This window comes from Papio anubis, chromosome 13, assembly GCF_008728515.1.
Source record: "Papio anubis isolate 15944 chromosome 13, Panubis1.0, whole genome shotgun sequence".
Taxonomy (NCBI): Eukaryota; Metazoa; Chordata; class Mammalia; order Primates; family Cercopithecidae; genus Papio; species Papio anubis.
The window spans coordinates 63,906,719-63,927,327 of NC_044988.1; the positions used below are offsets into that span (position 1 = coordinate 63,906,719).

At 48.6% G+C, this 20,609-nt stretch overlaps 2 protein-coding genes across 2 annotated transcripts; both read right to left on the reverse strand.

Annotated features, from left to right (window-relative positions):
- Positions 1-1,279: 1,279 nt before the first annotated feature.
- LOC101026510 (olfactory receptor 13C7-like) lies at positions 1,280-2,946 on the reverse strand. Its single transcript, XM_031654313.1, has one exon. It carries the CDS (start codon positions 2,944-2,946, stop codon positions 1,960-1,962), a length of 987 nt encoding a protein of 328 aa, XP_031510173.1. The 3' UTR covers positions 1,280-1,959.
- Positions 2,947-12,418: 9,472 nt separating this feature from the next.
- LOC101016144 (olfactory receptor 13J1) lies at positions 12,419-15,199 on the reverse strand. Its single transcript, XM_003911516.5, has one exon. It carries the CDS (start codon positions 13,757-13,759, stop codon positions 12,821-12,823), a length of 939 nt encoding a protein of 312 aa, XP_003911565.1. The 5' UTR covers positions 13,760-15,199; the 3' UTR covers positions 12,419-12,820.
- Positions 15,200-20,609: the final 5,410 nt, after the last annotated feature.

The following is a 20,609-nucleotide window of genomic DNA, read 5'->3' on the forward strand; positions in this document are numbered from 1 at the left end:
GCAGATATTGCTGCACCCTTGCACGTATCTGTACATACGACTGGACTGAGACTTCTGAGCACCTGCAGCTGCCTGGGGCATGTTCAGCAGCACAGGGCTCAATCCCCACAGGGTGATGTTCTGAAGGCTTCTGAGTGATGATTCAGTCCCGCAACCCTTCCACAGGGAACGTGCTGTGGGAGCTACAGAGATGAGCCAGACCCGACTGAATCCTGCCCTGAAGGAGCTCACACGGTGGTGAAGTGTCATGAATGCGAGTTAGATGGGACAAGTGTGAAGTGGAAGATCTGACAAAGTGCTGTAGGATGTAAAGAGAACGATCTTAAAGTGCAATGGGAAAGGATGCATGAAAGAGATGATGTCTAACCTAGCTTTGAAAACTAGTCCCAGGTATCATCAGAGAACAGCACAATACGTGCAAGGGTACAAAGACATGGGGGTGCGGCAGTACAGATAGTGTAGCGAGTGGACAGCCATGTGAAGGGTGTAGTGGAAAATCAGGCTGAAGAAGCAGGTGGGGGCAGATTCTGGAGGGCCTTGAGGACTCAACTGAAGAATTTAGACTTAATGGTAATGGGAGCTGTCAAAAGTCCTTGATCAGAAAAGTGATGAATCAATCCAGGTTTGACCAAAGTAACAGAACCACTATGAGTGATAAAAACACGAGAACTTTACAGTCATGGGAACAGTTGGAGAAATCTGTGCAAAACTGTTAACCTCTGCATTTGGTGTTGGGCCTGAAGCTGTTACAGCTCAGCTGGGCCAGCAGTTAGGAAAGAAGGCTGAGTGTGAAGTGAGGGGCAGTAAGGGCACACTAGAATCCAGGAGGACAAACTGGAACCTGTGCCTGGCCCTTGTGCCGTCAATCTCAGTGACTGGTGACCTGCAGGAGAAGCTGGCACTTTTGCCATGGAGCTTGCACTTGGTCCAGCACTCAGCACAGTGGAAGGAAGTGTCCTGGTGGGGACTGGACAGGCTGTGCTAACGGGGAGCCAGCAGATTAGCGACATGTGAGTGGCCTCACTGTGTCTGGTGCTGTTCCATTTTTTCTTTCTTTCTGTCTTTTTTTTTTTTTTTTTTGAGACGGAGTCTTGCTCTGTCACCCAGGCTGGAGTGCAGTGGCGGCATCTCAGCTCACTGCAGCCTGCACCTCCCAAGTTCAGGCAATCCTGTGTAGTAGCTGGGACTACAGGTGCACCACCACACCCGGCTAATTTTTTGTATTTTTAGTAGAGGCAGGGTTTCATCATGTTGCTCAGGTTGGTCTCGAACTCCTGGCCTCAGGTGATCCGCCCACCTCGGTCTCCCAAAGTGCTGGGATTACAGGCATGAGCCACCACAGCTGGCCCACTTTTGCCTTCCAAATCTCATGCAAACTTCTCTGTGGCTAACACTAACCCAGACCCTCTAACCTAGTTTGGTTGACTCAGTATAAAGCTACCACAAGTGAGCTAACCAGAGCTTTCTTGGGATGATTAACCTGGCAGCAACCTGTGAAGGATAGATGGTCAGGATAAAGAAAACCAAACCTCCAATAGCTGTTGGGTTGACACTGTCAGCTGGTGTGGTAGTCATTAGGCCATTCACAAATCTCTCTGTCCCTCTCTTTTGCCGTCCAGACACGATAGCGTGCTTCTCCCCCTTCACAATAGGTGTGGTCCTGTGCCTTCCTGTTGCCATTGTGTTGGCCACTGAAATGTAGGTGGAAGCAACACACCCACTTCTGAGTAGAAGCTTTAAGAGTCTGTGCAGGCTTTGTTACTTTCCCTTTTCCTTTTGTCATGGTGACCAGCAATGTTCCCAATGGTAGCTGCTTTATCATCCGGAGTCTCAGAGGGGTGAAGACCATGATGTGGAGCAGAAGCCCCACCAGCCTCTGGTGGACCTGCAGCAGGAGCAAAAAACAAACCTTAATGGCTTTAAGCCTCTGAAGGTTTGAGGTCATGACCACAGCACAACCTAGCCTATGCCGGCTGACAGGGGCAGAGGGCAGCAGTAGCAGTGGGATGCTTTCCTGGAGAGCAGACCTCCTCTCAGCAGAGCTAGGACAGCAGTTTTCACCTCTGCGTTCCTCAGGCTGTAGATGATGGGGTTCAGTGAGAGCGTCACAACCCCATAGAACAATGTGACAATCTTATCCATGTTGGGGTCCTTGGCCTTGGGTTTGAAGTACATGAAGGAGATTGTCCCATAAAAAACCACCACCATTGTGAGGTGGGCTGAGCAGGTGGAGAAGGCTTTGTGCCGGCCTGCAGCAGAGGGTACCCTAAGGATGGCGACCAGGATGAAAAGGTAAGACAGGCAGATGAGCAAGAGGGGGGCCAGTGTCAGGACAGCTGTGGCCACCATTAATGCCAGCGCATTGAGGGAGATGTCCCCACAGGCCAGTTTTAGCACTGCCAAGATCTCACAGAAGAAGTGGTTGATGACGTTGTGGCCACAGAAGGGGAGGCGCCAGACAAGGATGGACCGTAGCAGTGAGTTGACAAAGCCTGTCCCCCAGCTCAGCACTGCCATCCGCATGCAGGTCTGCCCACTCATGAGCTCTGGGTACCTAAGCGGCTGGCAGATAGCCACATAATGGTCATATGCCATCACAGCCAGCAGCAGGCACTCTGTTGATCCCAGCGCCAGGGTCAGGTACATCTGCAGGGCACAGCCAGGGAAGGAGATAGTCCTCTGGGTTTCCAGGAAGTTGACTAGCATGAGTGGCACAAAGGAGGAGGTGCCGCAGATGTCCATGAGGGAGAGGTTGCTGAGAAAGAAGTACATGGGGTTGTGCAGGTGAGGGTGCAGCACATTCAGCCCTATGAGGAGGGCATTCCCCAGCACATTCATGGAGTCGATGCCCAGGCAGAACACAGACAGGAGCACCTCCAGGTTACAGTGCTTGTGTGTCCCCAGCAGGACGTATTCTGTCACAGCTGTCTGGTTTGCCCCTTTCATCTCATTCTCTCTCCTTTTCCATCTGGACCACCCAGCTTTTTGGAAAAAGCTGCAAGTGGCCTGGGAGCCCAGTGACCTGATGTCTGAGCTTCAGCAGGTCAGCCTCCCTCTCTGTAATTTAGTTTCACCATCTGTATAATGAGGGAGTTGGACTTCAGATCTGCATGCTGGCCTTCTCAGTGCTGCGGTTCTGCGGACATCACTGAGGGGAGGATGGGGCACATTCTAGTTCCCTAGGTTCCTCTCTGCTCTCCCCAGGATGGGGTCAGAGGAGACAACAGAGAAGGATTCATGTTTAAAATGATCCTTTGGAATCCAAAGTGTTTTTGGCCATTAATGGGAAGCAACTTTTCTACATTACGGCTTCATATGACCAAGTTATGGCCATAGAATTTCAGATTTATCCATCCACTAAATATTAAGCACCTATTCTATGCTAGGTATCATGCTGGGGCTATAGCAGTAAGGAAAATAAGTGGACAAAAGGATTCCACACCTGTCACAGGTGCTGCCCCACTCCCTGAGTCAAGTGAGATGAGCTCCGGAAGGCAGGTGGGTAATGGATGACGCTCACCTAGTGTTCCTTTGGGCCATGAAGATCAAATATTTCAGCCCCACAGGATGTGTAAGCTTGATTTCTGGTCATCTCTCCTTAAGGAATCATGGACCATTCATTAATTTTTTTAAAAGGACACATAAGAACATACATGTCTCAATAGAGTTACTGGTCACAGGATTGAACTCTGGTCATGAAAGCCAGGTGACTTACTTTCTGGCTTCCATATTGCTTTGTAGGAGAAATGATACAATGATGTCACATGAGGAGGGAAGCCAGACACGAATCTGGTGGAGGTGCGGTCAGTCGTGACCAGCTCTGCAAAGGGAGCAGTGGGCGAGGCTGTGGTCTCTCCCAGGTGACCTCCATCGCCATGCAGAGCTGCTCTCACTTCTCGGGAAAGGCCAGCGTCAGGTATTCATAGGAGGAAGCCCAGGTGTCCCCAGAGAACAGTAGTCTTGTTAGGACTGGAAAACCGTCTTATGGCCAGGTGGTCCCTGGTCTGAAGGAAAAATAGGAGCTGAGTGTGAACTTCTATCACTCGGAAGATATAATCCACCTGTCCCCTCCCGCTCCTGGATTGGTTGTGAGGACAGTGCTTTGCGACAGCGATGGAGCCTTGTCTGTCCTTCCGGGCTAGATTTCTTTTTTCTCTTATTCCTCCTGTTTCGTTTTATCCACCATTTTTCGAGTTGCAGGGCTCACCCTTTCCTGAAGAAATCATCTCTTTTCCCAGCTCCGCACCTTTGTCCTAGATGGAGGCATGTCTTTCCTTCCATCCCCAGTGGGGGGTGTTCCGCCCATTCTCCAGAGCCCAGTGCTGCACCGTCTCTTTTCCTCCCCCTCCTTCCCCTTGCTGTTACCTGCTCCCATCTTGTGCTCCCACCGCCCTTGGCCATCCCTCCGTGTCATTGTGTGCTGTGTGGTGCACCTGTCTTCCCTACTACACCTTAAAGTCAGGAGTCTGCCTCCTTCCTACCAGCACCTCACGCAGCAAGTGCTGCGAACTGCAGGCACCTGACAGATAGTGAATGCATGACTCCAAAACCCAGCTTTGCCTCCTGGCTGTAGCTCAGACCAGCTGTGTGATACTGACCAAGACACTTGACCTCTCTGAGACTCAGCTTCCTCCTTGAAGACTGGGATGCTGTGTAGCTCAGAGGAAACATACACCTGAAGGTGCTGCCCCGGGGGTGCAATGACCTGTCACTGAGGCTGGATGGAGGACGACATCCATCATCAGCTACAGGTGCCTGCTCCATCTGTACTAGCCACCTCCTGGACAAAGGCTCCAGTGTCCTCCATGACACCAGCTTTCTCCAGGGCCTGTGCAGGTTTCCTTCCTCTACCCTGAATCAGGGTGATTCTTTTTTTGTTTTGTTTTGTTTTTTGAGACAAAGTCTGGCTGTGTCGCCCAGGCTGGAGTACAGTGGCGTGGTCTCGGCTCACTGCAAGCTCCACCTCCTGGGTTCACACCATTCTCCTGCCTCAGCCTCTCGAGTAGCTGGGACTACAGGCGCCCGCCACCACGCCCGGCTAATTTTTTGTATTTTTAGTAGAAATGGAGTTTCACTGTGTTCGCCAGGATGGCCTAGATCTCCTGACCTTGTGATCCACCTGCCTTGGCCTCCCAAAGTGCTGGAATTACAGGCGTGAGCCACTGCACCCGGTCAATCAGGGTGATTCTTAAAGGACAGTTTCAGGAACATACAGGGGGCACTTGGGTAATCTTGGTCAGTAACTGACCTTTAACTATGATCCACGTGAACATCTATAGTTAGGGTTTTTCTTGGCGAGGCTTGGCAAAAAGTAAAGAATTCCCCAAGTGTGAAGCCTCATTCATTCACTCATTCAACAAATAGTTATTGAGCACCTACTATGTGTTAGGCCCTGGGCTACGTACTGGGAATACAGCAGAGGCAGACCTGGCTCCTGCCCTCATGGAATTTGTAGTCATTCATTTACTCACTCGGTGACTTTGGACACCTCCCCTCCTCTCTCCGGGCTTTAGATCTCTGAGATTCTCTCTGCGTCTGGGATGTAAAAACAAAGTAAAGCCTGAAATCTGGAAAGTAGAACTGTAAGATCTTTGTTTTTGATGGGTGTGTTGTTACAGAAAGAACTATGTTCATCTCAAATTCTGACAATGGACACAGATGTGGGGGTTTCCAGCAGGTGAAGGGTGGGAAACCACCTGACTGCATTTTTCTTCATCACTCACACCTCTAACAGTAAGACCAAGTGGGCATGGCGGAGGCATTTGAGGGCTTTTGTGTGTAGGCTGTGGCCCATCCTCCTGCCTTGCCTCCACTGCATCCCTCACGCACAACTGCTGCAGCCTCACCAGGCCACTCCCCGTCTTTTGGACAAAGCCTGCGCGCTCCAGTCCCGTCCTTCTTCTTGGGCAGTTTCTTCAGGCTGGAGTGCCTTTTTTTTCTACTCATCCTTCAAGGCTCAGTTCACACACCACTGTCTCACGCAGCCTTCTCTCAGATGGCTTCATACAAACTGACTACCCGGACAACAGGATGGTCACATAGCTATTAGCAGAGTTTACATTCATTTTGCCTTCATTATAGTTCCTTTTTCTTGTATATCTCTCTCTGACTAGACTATGAGCTATTGCAGTGAAAGGGCTGTGTCCTTCATCACTGTCACCCTCCAGTGACCTGCAGCCAGGAGGTGTCAGTGATTGCCATTTGAGTTGAACTGTTTATTGACATCCCGCGTTGTCCTGCCAAAAATCCCAATCCTAGAAATGGTGGTTTGCACCTGTGCACCCAGCTACTCAGAAGGCTGAGGTGGGAGGAGGATTGAGCCCAGGAATTCGAGGTTACAGTGAACTATGATAATGCCACTGCTCTCCAGCCTGGGCAACAGAGTGAGTCCCTTTCTCTAAAAAAGCAAACAAAGAATGCTGAACCCAAGGTCTTGCCTCAAAATCCATTCCCCCTTCTGCCTCCAACACATATACCGCAACAGAATGATGCAGCTATTGTGATTGCTAGGAGAAGGGCTTTGGGGGGTGCCAGTCTCCTATTTGCAGAAACACCTGCTCTTTCTGAAGAGCTACGTCAGTAACATGGTGGATTTTCCTCAACTTAAGAGTCTGATCGTAACACATTCATGGAAACTAGAACCAGCACATGAAACCATTGGCTTATGGCCCTAAGGAAATAACTCTATGTCCAGAAAATGCCATTTTACCACGTTGCCAACAGCTTTGCCTGTAACATGGGCACAGGCTGGGACATCAGAGAGGAGCTGGTTCCCTTGGTGGGTGGGTTGGGATGGGCTAAATTATGTCACAGTAACATACAACCTCGTCATTTTAGTGGCTAGCATGACAAAGTTTTATTTCTCATGCTACGTGTCTACTGTGGCTTTCCAGGTGGCTCAGAGTTCTCAGAGCCGCTGGCAGATGGAGGCTCCACCCTGTGGGATGTCACCAGTGGTTATGGCTGGGGAAGGACACACTGGAGCCTCTCGTACCAGTTCACTGCTCTGAGCCACAAGAGACATTTGTCATATCTGCCCATAGCCAACTGGCCCTGTGACATCCTACCACCTGCCCAGAAGGAAGAGAACCAGAATTACTGCTGAGCAGCCCCTCTGCGTGTGGGTGCAACGGTGTCTTACGACTCTCAGAAAGCTACTCTAGCGGCCATCTACCAGTGTCACGCAGTGTCATGCTCGGTCATGGCCTGGAAGATCAGAGTCGCAGAGGGATAGGACCTGGGGTGTCTCTGAAAATAACTGCCTGGTTTCACTCCCCAGTTTTACGTCTCTTAAGAGGCAGAGTGATGCCTAGAATGAGCCCTGGACTGGAGGGCGGGTCCCAGGTTTGAATCGGGGCCTTTGTTCCTCCTCTGCTGTATGACTTTGGTCAGATTTCTCTTCTGAGAAGTGGGGCCAATTAGGCGATCTCTGGTACGCTGTAATCTCTGAAACATTTCCTCATATGTTTCCAGCAACTTCCAACCTAAGGTCTGATAGACCCAGGGTTACTCTGCAAGCTAACTGTCATATCAGTCTCATTGTCTGGTAAATCTAATTTTAACCACTTAATACTTATTTTAGGCTTCACAAATTATTTTAAAAGAAAAGAAAGGGGCATAATAAGAAGGCTTCAGTTACAATTTCCCCGAAGAGCCTGGATCCGGGATTCCTGCTTCACTGCTTTCTGGCTGTGTGGCAGAGAAGATGAGGATGGCCCTGGAGTCAGACAGGACCAGGGTCCAAGCCCCAGGTCTTCCACTTGTTAACAATGTTCTCAGCCTCAGCTTCCTTACCTGTACCATGGAGATGGCAGCATCTCCTTGTGGGCTTGTTTTAAGGATCCAGTGAGAGGAAGCATGCAAAGCTCTTAGAACAGAGCCTGGCACTGGTGAATAGTCAGTGAGCGGTAGATGGTATTATTACCATTCTGTCCCTGTCCCCCAGCAAATATTTTGGCTTTTAAATGTTTTAAATGATTTCATGAGAATAAGAAATGGGTCAGATGAATTCTCCTTACCTCCCACCTACTGGCCATGGCCTAAATGTCTGCAGGGAGCTGGAGCCAGGTGAGGGGAGCTGAGGTTTGGGAAGTGCCGAGTTCATTACCAGCAAGTGCACGGTGCTGAGATGGGCTAGGTTCCCCCTACCTCGCCCTGCCACTGCCTCCCAAGACCTGCCCCTTGTTCCCCTGCCACGTAGACAGTCTGCTTGCTCCCTGCTCTCAGGGAACTCACGGTCCCTGTCCAATTTAAAGTTCAAACTCTGCAACTACACAAAGGTGCAGGCTTGGCAGCTGTGGGACCTGGGCTTCAGAGACTCCAGGTTCCTCGGCCTGCCCCAGGAGGGCCCTGCTGAGGTACAGTGGGCATAGGAGAGAGAGTGAACAGAGAATCTGAAGACTGGGTCACGTTGCAGTTCTGCCCCTTGGATGCCATAGGCTCCGGGCCCATGAGCCCGGCTTCACTAGGCCTGGGTGTCTGGGTTGTAGAATGGGGTGTCTCCTTCCAGGATTGCCGTACGGACCTGGATTCATCGAAGCTTAAAGTAAATTGCTTTGTAAGGTAGGAGACACCAAGTACAGGCGAGGGACTTTGTTAGGTCAGGGAAGTTTTTACAGATTTCTTTATTCCTGTTTCCTTCCCTCCCCTTCCTGTCCTTTCACAATAAAGAATAACAACTTGACACAGCTTAGAGACTAAAAGTCATCCTTCAATAAGAAGTTGCAAAGTTTCCTATGATGCTATGATTTGTCTTCTGGATTTTTTATCAAGAACATAGGTCGAAGTAAAAAATGGAAAGGTTGTTACTGTTTATTTTCTATATGCTCATAGTATATTGTCCTCTTGCTGCCCCCATGGATACCCTGAACTCAGCAGGTCAAAGACAAACTCACCATCTCCCCACTTCCCCCATCTACCGTGCTCATCCTCCCCACTCAGTGTCTCAGTCCACCCCAAATAAATCAGAAACCCGGGACCAACCTACGGTCCTCACTCTTCCTCCTCCACCTCTATAATCCCAAATATCTCTCCCAAATAGTATTTTACACATATATACAGTTGACCCTTGAATAACATTGATTTGAACAACATGAACTCACTTATACTTGTATTTTTCAAATAATATATTGGGAATTTTTTTGAGATTTGCTACAGTTTGAAAAAACTTTCGGATGAACCGCCACCCCTGAGACAGCAAGACTAGCCCCTCCTCTTCCTCCTCCTCCTCCACCTACTCAGCGTGATGTTGACAATGATGAAGACTTTTATGATGATCCACTTTCGTTTAATAGATAGGAAATCTATTCCTCTTCCTTATGATTTTCTTAATAACATTCTCTTTTCTCTAGTTGTATTGTAAGAATGCAGCACATAAAACATATAACATACAAATTATGTGTTAATCGACTTTTTATATTATTGATAAGACTTCCAGTCAACGGTAAGCTATTAGTAGTTAAGATTTGGGGGAGTCAAAAGTTACACATGGATTTTTTTTACTATGAGGAGAGTTGGCTCCCCTCACTCCCGTGTTGTTCAGGGGTTAACCGTAATCCCAAAAATTGTATCTCTAGCTCCCAAATACTATTTTGCATCTATATCTATCTCCCCAATATTTCTTGGGGCCACCCTCTCCTTTACTGACCAGCTGGCTCAGGCCTCACTGAGGGACTGGGTGACTGCAGCAGCTTCCTGCAGCAGCTTCCTCCCATCCCTGCCCTCAGGAGGAAGCCTTTCTCATCTGTCCTGTAGTATGGGCAAGGTGGTCTTCCATATACCATTATTTTTTAAGTTCAAAGTCATGGTCATCATAGAAATATTGGACAATATTACAAATAATAATTTAAAAACCAGTATTTATCTGTAACCCTGTCACCCAAAGGAAACAACTGTTAGTTAATATTTGGTCATCATTTTCCAGTATTTCCTAGATACCCACTTATTCAGAGATCTGTAAGAAAAATATTTAAAAAGTTAAAATTGAGATCATACTAAAATACAGTGTTATGTGTTCTGTTTTTTTTTCTATTAGTTACATTATGAGCATTGCCCATTATCATATACCCTTCAAAAAATAAGATTCCTGGCCAGGCATGGTGGTTCACGCCTGTAATCCCAGCACTTTGGGAGACTGAACTGGGAGGATCAGTTGAGCCTAGGAGTTCAAGACCAGCCTGGGCAACATAGTGAGACCTTGTCTCTATTAAAAATAAATTAGCTGGGCGTGGTGGTGCATGCATGTAGTTCCAGCTCCTCAGATGGCTGAGGTGGGAGAATTGCTTGGGCCCAGGTAGTTGAGGCTGCAGTGAGCCAAGATTGTACCACTGCATTCCAGCCTGGATAACAAGTGAGACCCTGCCTTGAAAAAAAAAAAAAAAAAAAAAAAAAAAAGATTCTTAATGGCTGCATCACATACTACCACTGGACTCCACCAGGATTTGTTTAAATATTCTTCTATGGTTGAACATTAAGATTATTACAGTTTTTTTTTTTGTTACTACAAATAATGCTGTTATTAATATCCTTATGTCCAAATCTTTGTGCCCTTTATTATTTACTTAGACTAGATTCCTAGAAGTAGAGGTGTTGGGTCAAGGGGTCTGGAATTTTTAAAGGCCCTTGATTCATATTTCCAACTTACCTTCTAGGAAGTTCATATTAAATTATCCCCATTTCCACCAGCAGTGTATGACACTGCCTACCTCACTACACAGTACCTAACAGTGGACATTGTGTTACACAAGAGAGGGAATGGTATCTAATTAGTGACCTTGCTAAAAATCAACCTGATTGTAAACCCCCAGAGCCCACAGAATAAAACCCAAACTCCTGTCATGTATGCAAGGCCCAGCAGAATGGCATGGCCACTGGCATGGCTGCTGACAACCTTCTCTCATGCGTGGTCAGACAGGCTTGGGTGTCTCTCACTCCTCCAGCTGTGCTTCTCTGTGCCTCTGTTCTGGCCAGCAGAGGAAGCAGGGAGAAAGCCCTGGGAGGGGAATCATGCAGGAGCTGTGCTTACCGATAGCCGGGAGCAGGAAAGGTGGACTGCTGCTCACAGGCCAACCCCACTGCTCCCGTTGTACAGATGGTACCATAGAGGCGAGGGCAGGGCAGGGAATGGAAATACTCTGTGAATCTGGGTCAATGTCCACTGCCTGTCCACTGAGTCATCAGAAAGGAAAGCTGGAAGAGGCTGAGCACCAGGCAGGGACAGCTATGGCAGGGTCCCAGGGCATGAGGTGAGGATGGGTAGAACAAGCCCCCTCAAGTCAGGTGAGGCCTGGATCCCAGGAAAGGGGGCACTGGAAGCTGCTGCTGCTGCTGCTGCTGCTGGGCGGGGTGAGGTGGGAGGAATGGCGAGGCTCCAGGCTCTGGCTGGATGATTGGTGTCCCAGGGCCTGACAGGTCTGGGAATCTTGGACTTTGGGCCTTGTTTTGGTTAATACTGAGTGTCAACTTGATTGGATTGTGGGATACAAAGTATGAATCCTGGGTGTGTTCTGTGTGGGTGTTGCCAAAAGAGATTCACATGTGAGTCAATGGGCTGGGGAAGGCAGATCCACCCTAATCTGGTGGGCACTATCTAATCAGTTTCCAGTGAATAGAAAGCAGGCAGCAAACTGTAAAAAGGAGAGACAGGCCTAGCCTCCCAGCCTACATCTTTCTCCTGTGCTGGATGTTTCCTTCCCTTGAATATTGGACTCCAAGTTCTTCAGTTTGGGGACTTGGACTGGCTTTCCTTGCTCCTCAGCTTACAGACAGCCTATTGTGGAACCTTGTGATCATGTAAGTTAATACTTAATAAACTCCTCTTTATATATATATCAATATCTATCTCTATATATATATCTTCTATTAGTTCTGTCCCTCTAAGAGAACCCTGACTAATACAGGCCTCATCGCTGCCTCTACTTTCGCCTACCAGGGAGGCTAGGCCATTCCCGTCATCTGTGGACTCCGTCTCAGCTCTGCTCAGATTTGGGAAGAACTCCGGGCTCTGCCATTGTCACCCCTACATTGACATGTTTATATCTCTAAGACACTTGTGCAGGGCCTAGGGTTGGGCAAGGCTGGGCCTTGGGAGAGGGAAGAATCTGACACTCCCTGCTCTTGGAGTAATGCTGAAAACACAGGCACAGCAAGAGGAGCAAGGCAGGGTGGCTTCCTGGTGGAGGTGGTGTTTGAGCTGGGCCTGAAGGGTCGGGCAGTCAGTCCTTTTACATATGGAGTAGTGTGCTGGGGATGGGGGAGGGGGTGCTGCTTCGTGGGGAGGACCCAAGGAGAGCACAGAGCTGGGCGGTGCAGGGCATGTGGGGGTCACATCTGGCTGGTGTGTGAGGCTGTGAGGAGGGAGATAGGGTGGGAGGGGAGGAAGGCTGGGGAGTCAGTCAGGCAGGACCAGCTTGTGAGGGCCTCAAATGCCCCACTGAAGAGCTTCCACTTTGTCCTGAGAACAGTGGGGAGCCACCTAAGGATTTCAGTGAGAAGAGTGATACAATCACATGTGCATTTCAAAAAGATGCCCCATGATGGAGAGATTGTAGGGAGGAACAGGACTGAAGTCTTGGGACCAGCCAGGAGGCGGGTGTGAAGGCCAGGGTGATGCTGAGAGCTGACCTATGGCAGTGGCAGGGGCAGGAGCAGAGGGTGATTTGAGGGCTGTTCTGTGGCAGGATCGGCCGGACTTGGTGCTGCCTTGCTGGGATGAAGATACCAGACCGGTAGCCCTAGCCCTGCCACATCCTCACTGGCATTGGCATATGCTGGCCTCAGCCACTAACCTGAAACCTGCATCTGTACAGAGCCCCACCCTCCCTCACCTGGAGGTCCAGCTCCTGCCCCATGCCTTCTTGGTGGCCTCCTTCACCTCCTTGTTCCTCAGGCTGTAGATGATGGGGTTCAACATGGGTGTGACCATGGCGTAGAGGACTGTGAAGACCTCATCAGAGATGTGGGCTTCCTTGCTCTTGGGCTTCATGTACATGAAGATGATGGTGCTGTAGAAAAGCAGCACCACAGCCAGGTGTGCTGAGCAGGTGGAGAAGGCTTTGCAGCGCCCAGCAGCCGAGGGCACCCTCATGATGGTGGCCAGGATGAGCAAGTAGGACAGGCAAATGAATGCCAGGGGCACAGGCAGCAGCAGGATGGAGCCCACCAGCAGGAAGACTTCGCTGACCAATGTGTCACCGCATGTCAGCTTCAGCACCGCCAGGATCTCGCAGGTGAAGTGACTGACCACGTGGTGGCCACAGAAGGGCAGCCTCATGGCAATGACTGTCTCAGTCACCGACTTGAGGAGGCAGAGGACCCAGGCAGCTCCCACCAGCAGCACACAGAGCCGGTGGTTCATGAGCACGCGGTACCTGAGTGGCTGGCAGATGGCCAGGTAGCGGTCGTAGGCCATGATAGCCAGCAGCAGGCACTCCGTGGAGCCCGTGGACAGGCTCAGACACATCTGGATGGCACAGCCAGTAAAGGAGATGGTCTTCCGGGATGACAGGAGGTGGACCAGCATCAGGGGCACAAAGGTGGACGTGTAGCAGATGTCCAGGGTGGATAGGTTGCCCAGGAAGAAGTACATGGGCGTGTGCAGGTGGACATCTAGCACGCTCACTGCCACAATGGCTGTGTTCCCCAGCAGGGTCACCAGGTACATGACGGAGCACAGAGGGAAGAGCAGGTGCTCTAGGGCTGGGTAGCCAGAAAATCCTTTCAGAAAGAATGCGGACACCCCTGTTCTATTGAGCGGCTGCATGCTGCAGAGTTCTGAAGGGATGATCCACAGTTAGGATGAAAGGAGAGAGGGTACAGGGCGCGGGGAAGCTCACAGAGCCCCTTCTGGGACGAGATGGACTGTCAGGATCTTTTCCAGCACTACCACACTTGCTCTCTGTGATGTCGGGCAATCCCTTTACCCTCTCTAGGCCTCAGTTTCTCCATGTGAAAAGTGAGGATTGCTTTAGATCAGCATTCCCTGAATGTTAATCAGAATATTAGTAAGCAATCTGAAAAACCAATTTGAGACAACATTTGATTAATAAAAAATAAAGCTCTTTACTGCAGGACTTCTCAGAGCCTTTAAATGCTATTGTGATCTATGACTCCCACAAAGCAATGTAGAACATGTGTACCCCAAACTTATTTGATCATGGATCCCCTTTTACAGAACACCCATTAACCTACTGCAGATAAGTGTTCTATGAACATAGTCTGGGAAACAGTGGGCTAGATCAACAGTTCTCAAACTTTAACATGCACCAGAATCACCTGGAAAATTTCTTAAAACAGATTGTTGGGCCCCAAACCCAGTTTCTGACTCAGTGGGTCTGGGTGATGCTTCTGCTGCTGGTGCAGGTACCACACTTTGAGGAACTATTGGGCTAGATGGTCTCTGAGCAGGTGGAGATTCTCCTGGCTTTAAGGAAGCCTCTGAGCCATCGCATTTGCTATTCCCACTGTCTGGAATGTCCTCGGCCTGCAGTGGTCTGACCTGTCTCTTCAGGCCTACTGTAGTGTCCATGAACAAAGCATACACCGTGCTGTGTGTCAGAGGGGCTGCTGACCTTGAAGGCTGTTGGTGGGCATGTTCCCCTGCCCCCTGCCCAGGGCCTGTTTCATTAGCTACCCTCTGTGGATTGGAGCTTCATAATCTGCCTTCCTGTGGGTATCCCAGCTAAAATCTGATGGAGCTCTTGGCTCAGCTCCAAACCCCTCTGTTCTGTGGGCCAGAGCCAGGGTTGCTTTGACTTCATGAACTCCTAGGATATTAGCATGGAACATGCCCAGAGGCCAACTTGTTGGATCTCCCATTGTATAGATGGGGATGCTGAGGTCACACAACAGGTCTCTGGTGAGGTGAAGCTAGAATCCAGCCCTCCCAACATACACCATGCTCAGAGTGGGTGTATGCTTCTATTAGGTTTCAAACAATGCTTGTTCTTTTACCATTCTAGATGGATATCTGTGCCCCACATGCTGCCACAATCCTCTCACCAGCAAAAGAGCGTGAGTCACCTCTCTTTAGTGTTCCAGGGTATCTGGCACGGTGTCATTAATCCCATCGGACATGATGCCAAAGCCTGGGCCGAGCACAGTTCCTCTCAGTGCCTCCCTTACAGGAGACCATTTCTATCTTTTATTCCTCCCTCACTTACTCGCCCCAGAACCCGGAAGTGACTGAGGACCTACTACATGCCAGGTGGTGCCAGATGTGAGGGACCACCGAGGACAGGTGTGCTCCCAGGCTGCTGATTTTGATCTTTTTCTGACGGTTTTTGATTGATTGTTTCGATCTGCTGGATTGATGCCTGATTGCCTGATCTTAATGATTTCTTTTGATTTCTGGATTTTTCTGGGATTTTTCCTGATTTCGACGCGCCGAGGATTTATTTTTCGATCTGCCGATTTATTTTTCCCGACTTTTTTTGCCGGATGAGCTTTTGATTGTTTCGGATCTACCGGAGCGATTTTTCGACGCTGATTTATTTCGATTTTGGATGACGCCGGATTTCGACGAGATGGTTTATTTCGACTTCGAGATTTATTTATTTCTCGACTTTTCCGGATTTGTCTGACGCCGACCGGATTTGTTTTATCTCGACTTCCGAGATCGGTTTTATCCGAGTTTGCTTCCCTCTAGTGACAGGAAGCTCATTACTCCTGTACATATTTTTCTTCCTTTCTTTCTGCTGTCAGGCTACTTGAAGGGTCACAAGTGGAGTCTCTCTAGGTCTCACTGGGCCTTCACCACTCATGAGGTTTCCAGGTGGGTGGCCCCTATGGCTACTCGTTCTTCTCCCAGAGTGTAAGTGTAGGGTTCAGAGCTTAACGCCACACACGGAGGCCCTCCCTCAGGGAGTTCGGGGGTGCCTTGCAGCAAGATCTCTGATCCAGTCCTAGGGCCTGAGAGAAAAAGTCTTGTCTCACATGACTGTGTCCAGACTCACCATGGGCCCAGGTATATGTGAGCCACAAGTTTCCTTCAAGACTTTGGAGTTTCCAGCAGGGAAACTCTGAGGCTGGGTTCCTGGAGAGGGACCCCCATTTAACAGGGCACAAACAGAAACAAGCACTGTGCCAGGGCTGGGGTGCGACACAGAGATGGCATCATGAGGCCCCAGTGGCTGGCTCAGGCACCACTTCCTCTTTGCGTGGTTCCAGGTACTACAGTTTATTCCCAAAAGTCACAAGGAAGCATCTGCAGTGTTGGCTACCTATTGGAATATACATACAGGCCACCACATGTACACTCACCTACAGGAGAATGCACAAATACCTGTGTGACATACAGGTGCACAAATGTGTGCCTGTGAGTATAAGCCACACATAGGCTCATGTGTGTACCTGTGTTGTCATTCATGTGAGCGTACACACATTAGGTACCGCTCACTGTCTCTTACACATATGTGTGCACACACATATCCAGCTCCAGTAGTGCTTCTCCTTGAACCCGGGGCCAGGGTGCTTCAGAGGGCTGGGCAGATGCCTTTGTCCCTGGGAGGAGGCGTGTGGAAACCACGGCCAGGAGGGGCAGCAGGGGCATCTCTAGGAAGGGGCAGCTCTGAGGGGAGGGAGCAAACTCTGCCTACAACAACCCAGAAGGACACGGCAGCCCAGGAGCAGGGGCAAGCCGCAAAAGACTTGGGGCCCCCCCGCTCTTCCTTCTGCCCTTCAGCCAGGGGGTGGGGCCTGCGGGAGGAGGAGGAACGTGACTGATGCTGTGGACTCTGGTTCCCAAAGCAGGGCCAGAAAGCTTTGTCTGCAGAGCCCATGATGTTCTTTCTGCCCCCACCTCCCTCCTGGCAGAATGCTATGGAAAAACCAGTTCAAATGGCACCTCCACAGGGAGCCTTCCTGTGTCCTCCCTAAGGCTGCGCCGAGCCTTCTCTCCTTTTCACTCTGTGGCCCTATGTTTGGACCTCTTGGATAATGCCCACCTTTCTCTCTCACTTCTTATCTGCTTCCTATCCCAGCCAGCCTGCAGGGATGTCACCCTTCCTCTCCTCTCCCAGGTTCTGAAGGCCAAGCTGAGACTGCCAGCCTGGCCACGGCTGACTTCCTGTCTTGCTGTGATGTTCTGTGGCTAAGGCAAACTGGGAGTGAGCCGCTGGATGCCAAACACGGGCTGGTCCCTGCCTAGGTGACACCTTGGCAGAGCTGGGAAGGGTCTCACAGATCAACTGGACTGCCCCCCTGTTATACATGGAGAAACCAAGGCCCAGCGAGGCGAAGAAGCTTGCCCAGTGTTGCACAGTCGATCAGAGGGGGAAGCCAAGGCTCCTGTTCTTCTCAGGCTCTTGACTCCCTCCTCTGCCTTCACATCCCCATTTCTCACTCACCTTCAGGCTCTCTGGATCCATTTCCTTGGCTCACTGGAGGATGTTTCAGAGGGTTTGAGACCAGGGACCTTTTCTCTCTGGAGCCAGGGGGACACAGTTCAAAGAAGGAAGCCCAAGCCTTCTAAACATAGAGAATCCTGGTGGACGGGACATGGAGTTTCACACCAGCCCAGCTTTCCAAACTCTGAAAACATGCCTGAACTTTCATAGAATTCAGCAAAGGGTTTGCAACTCGATAGAATTAAATGGAACTTTGGAATTTGGCAGAATTACACAAACTGCTTAGAATTCAGTGGGTTTCTTGGCAATGTGTCAGGTTTGGTAAAATTAGGAAACGGAGAGGCCAGTAGTTTACTGTGGGCAGCCAGGGACCCCTGGACCTGGTAGCGCCCAGCTCCATCTCAGCCGACAGCTTCCAGGGGAGCAGGCAGGCCATATGGAGGTGACACCTTTCAAAGCACTCTGTGCACCAAGGGACTGTGCGATCCCTGAGGAAATTTAGAGGGATGAGAGGAAATGTGCCCAGCTTAGAAACTTTGGGGTGCCTCAGGGATAATGTCCCAAAGACCCAATTACAAAGAATCTATTTAGAAATCTTAATTGGTGTGGAAAAGTCGGAGAAAGTGGCTAAGGGACAGGAACCATCCTCTTAGGCCAGGCCCCAGCCAGTGCTGACCCAGGAATGTTTACAGAATGAATATGTGAATGGATGATGAGCAATTAAATGAACACATAAGCAATTCTCAATGAATAAATAAATGTAAAAATAAATGAATGAGTGAGTGAACAAATGATAGGCAGACTTGCTTTCCAGGTGAGGAGCTAGAGGTCTTGGCTCAACTCTCACAGGGATCTTACAAAAGTGCAAAATCTAGGAAAGTGAATAGGGGAGTGAACTGAACTGGATGAAGAAGCACAGCAGAATTACAGACTATCAGAGCAGGAAAGTGCTTAAAGGCCATCATAACCCATGCTCACTGTCCAGGGGGAGAACTGCCCTAGAGGGGTGAAGGGGTTAGCTCAGCACCTCCTAGTGAGGCAGGAGCATGGCCCTGGGTTAACTCTGACACTGACTTGTCCACCCTTGAATCCTATCTCCCTCAGTCAATGCAAAGCCTGTCTGCCCAGGCAGCCAGTGACTGGGTTCCTCCAGTTGGTCCCTCTTCCCTGTGTCAGAGCATCCATCTTGATGGTTCCTCCATCCATGTCTCTGCAGGTTTAACGGTCTCTTTATTTACTTATTTATTTATATTTATTATTATTTTTTTTTTTGAGACAGAGTCTCCCTCTGTTGCCCAGGCTGGAGTACAGTGGCATATTCTTAGCTCACTACAGCATCCGCCTCCCGGGTTCAAGCGATTCTCCTGCCTCAGCCTCCCAAGTAGCTAGGACCACAGGCATGCGGGCATGCGCCACCACACCTGGCTAACTTTTGTATTTTTAGTGGAGACAGAGTTTCACCTGTTGGCCAGGCTGGTCTCGAACTCCTGACCTCAAGTTATCTTCCCGCCTTGGCCTCCCAAAGTGCTGGGATTACAGGTGTCAGCCACTGTGCCCAGCCAAAGGGCGCTTTAAAAATTAGGGTCATTTTATTTTGGAACTAGGTATTGTTGTTAGATTTTTATTTCACTATTTTAAAAGTAAAAGGAAGTTTATTAGAATTTTATTTATTTACACAAAATAAATGTACACTTTCACTTTTCCAAAAGTAACTATTGTTATTAGTTTTGTGTATATCTATCCAGATACTTTTCTGATCATTTGCGTATGTATATCTATACATAGAAATAGGTCTTGTGATTATATATATATATCTATACATATAAATAATCTTGTGACTTTTTAGTATGCTTTTTTGTTGCAGGTTTATTGAAGGATGATTGATGTACAACTACATTTAAATAATATAATTTGATTAGTTTTAATGTATACAGTCATGAAACTATGACCACAATCAAGATAATGAACTTATCTAATATACCCACAATTTTTCTCATGCTCCTTGGTAATCCATTCCTTTCTTCCCCAACCAGGCAACCACTGATTTGCTCTCTGTAACTGCAGATTACTTTCCTTTTCTAGCATTTTACATAAAGGGAATTATGCAGAATGTACTCTTTTTAAAATCTGGCTTCTTTCACTCAGCGTGATTATTTTGAGAGTCATCCATGTTGTGCGAATCAATGGTTAGTTCTCTTTAAAAATAGCATCTTTATTGAGCTATAATTCAAACACCATGCAGCCGCCCATTTAAATTCCGCCGTTTAAAATGTACAATTCAAATACAAAACTGTTGCATTGTACACTTTAAATGGGGGAGTTTAAAGTGTACAACGGGCGAATTTAAAATGTACAATGCAATAGTTTTGAGTATCACCACAGTTGATTTTAGAACATGTTTATCACTTTCAAAAGAAAGCCCATACTGTTTAGCAGTCACTCCTCTCTTCCCCTCAACCTCCTCCAGTCTTAGGAAATCTACTTTTTGTCTCTATTGAGCTGCCTATTCTAGACATTTTATATAAATGAAATTATAAAATATGTTTCCCTTTGTGACTGGTTTCTCTTACTTAGCTTAATGTTTTCAAGGTTCATCTATATTGTAGCATGTATCAGGACTTAATTTCTTTTTATTGCTAAGTAATATTCAATTGTATGGATATACTACATTTCATCTGCCCATTCATCAGTTGATAGACATTGGGTTGATTCCACTTTTTGACTATTATGAATAGTGCTGCTACGAACATTTGTGTACAAGTTTTTGTGTGGATGTATATTTTCGTTTTTCTTGGATATTTTCTTTTTTTTTTTTGAGAGTCGCCCAGGCTGGAGTGCAGTCGCGCGATTTCGACTCACTGCAAGCTCCGCCTCCCGGGTTCATGCCATTCTCCTGCCTCAGCCTCCTGAGTAGCTGGGACTACAGGCACCCGCCACCGCGCCCGGCTAATTTTTTGTATTTTTAGTAGAGACGGGGTTTCACCGTGGTCTCGATCTCCTGACCTTGTGATCCGCCCGCCTCGGCCTCCCAGAGTGCTGGGATTACAGGCGTGAGCCACTGCGCCCGGCCTTTCTTGAATATTTTCTTAGGAGTGGAATTTCTGGGTCATATAGAAACTCTATGTGTAGATTTTTGGGGAACTGCCATTTTCCAAAATGGAAAGTATCATTTTACTTTCCCATTTTACATTTCCCCAATACATGAGGGTTCCAATTTCTCCACATCCTCACCAACAATTGTTATTATCTGCTTTTTAAATTATAGCA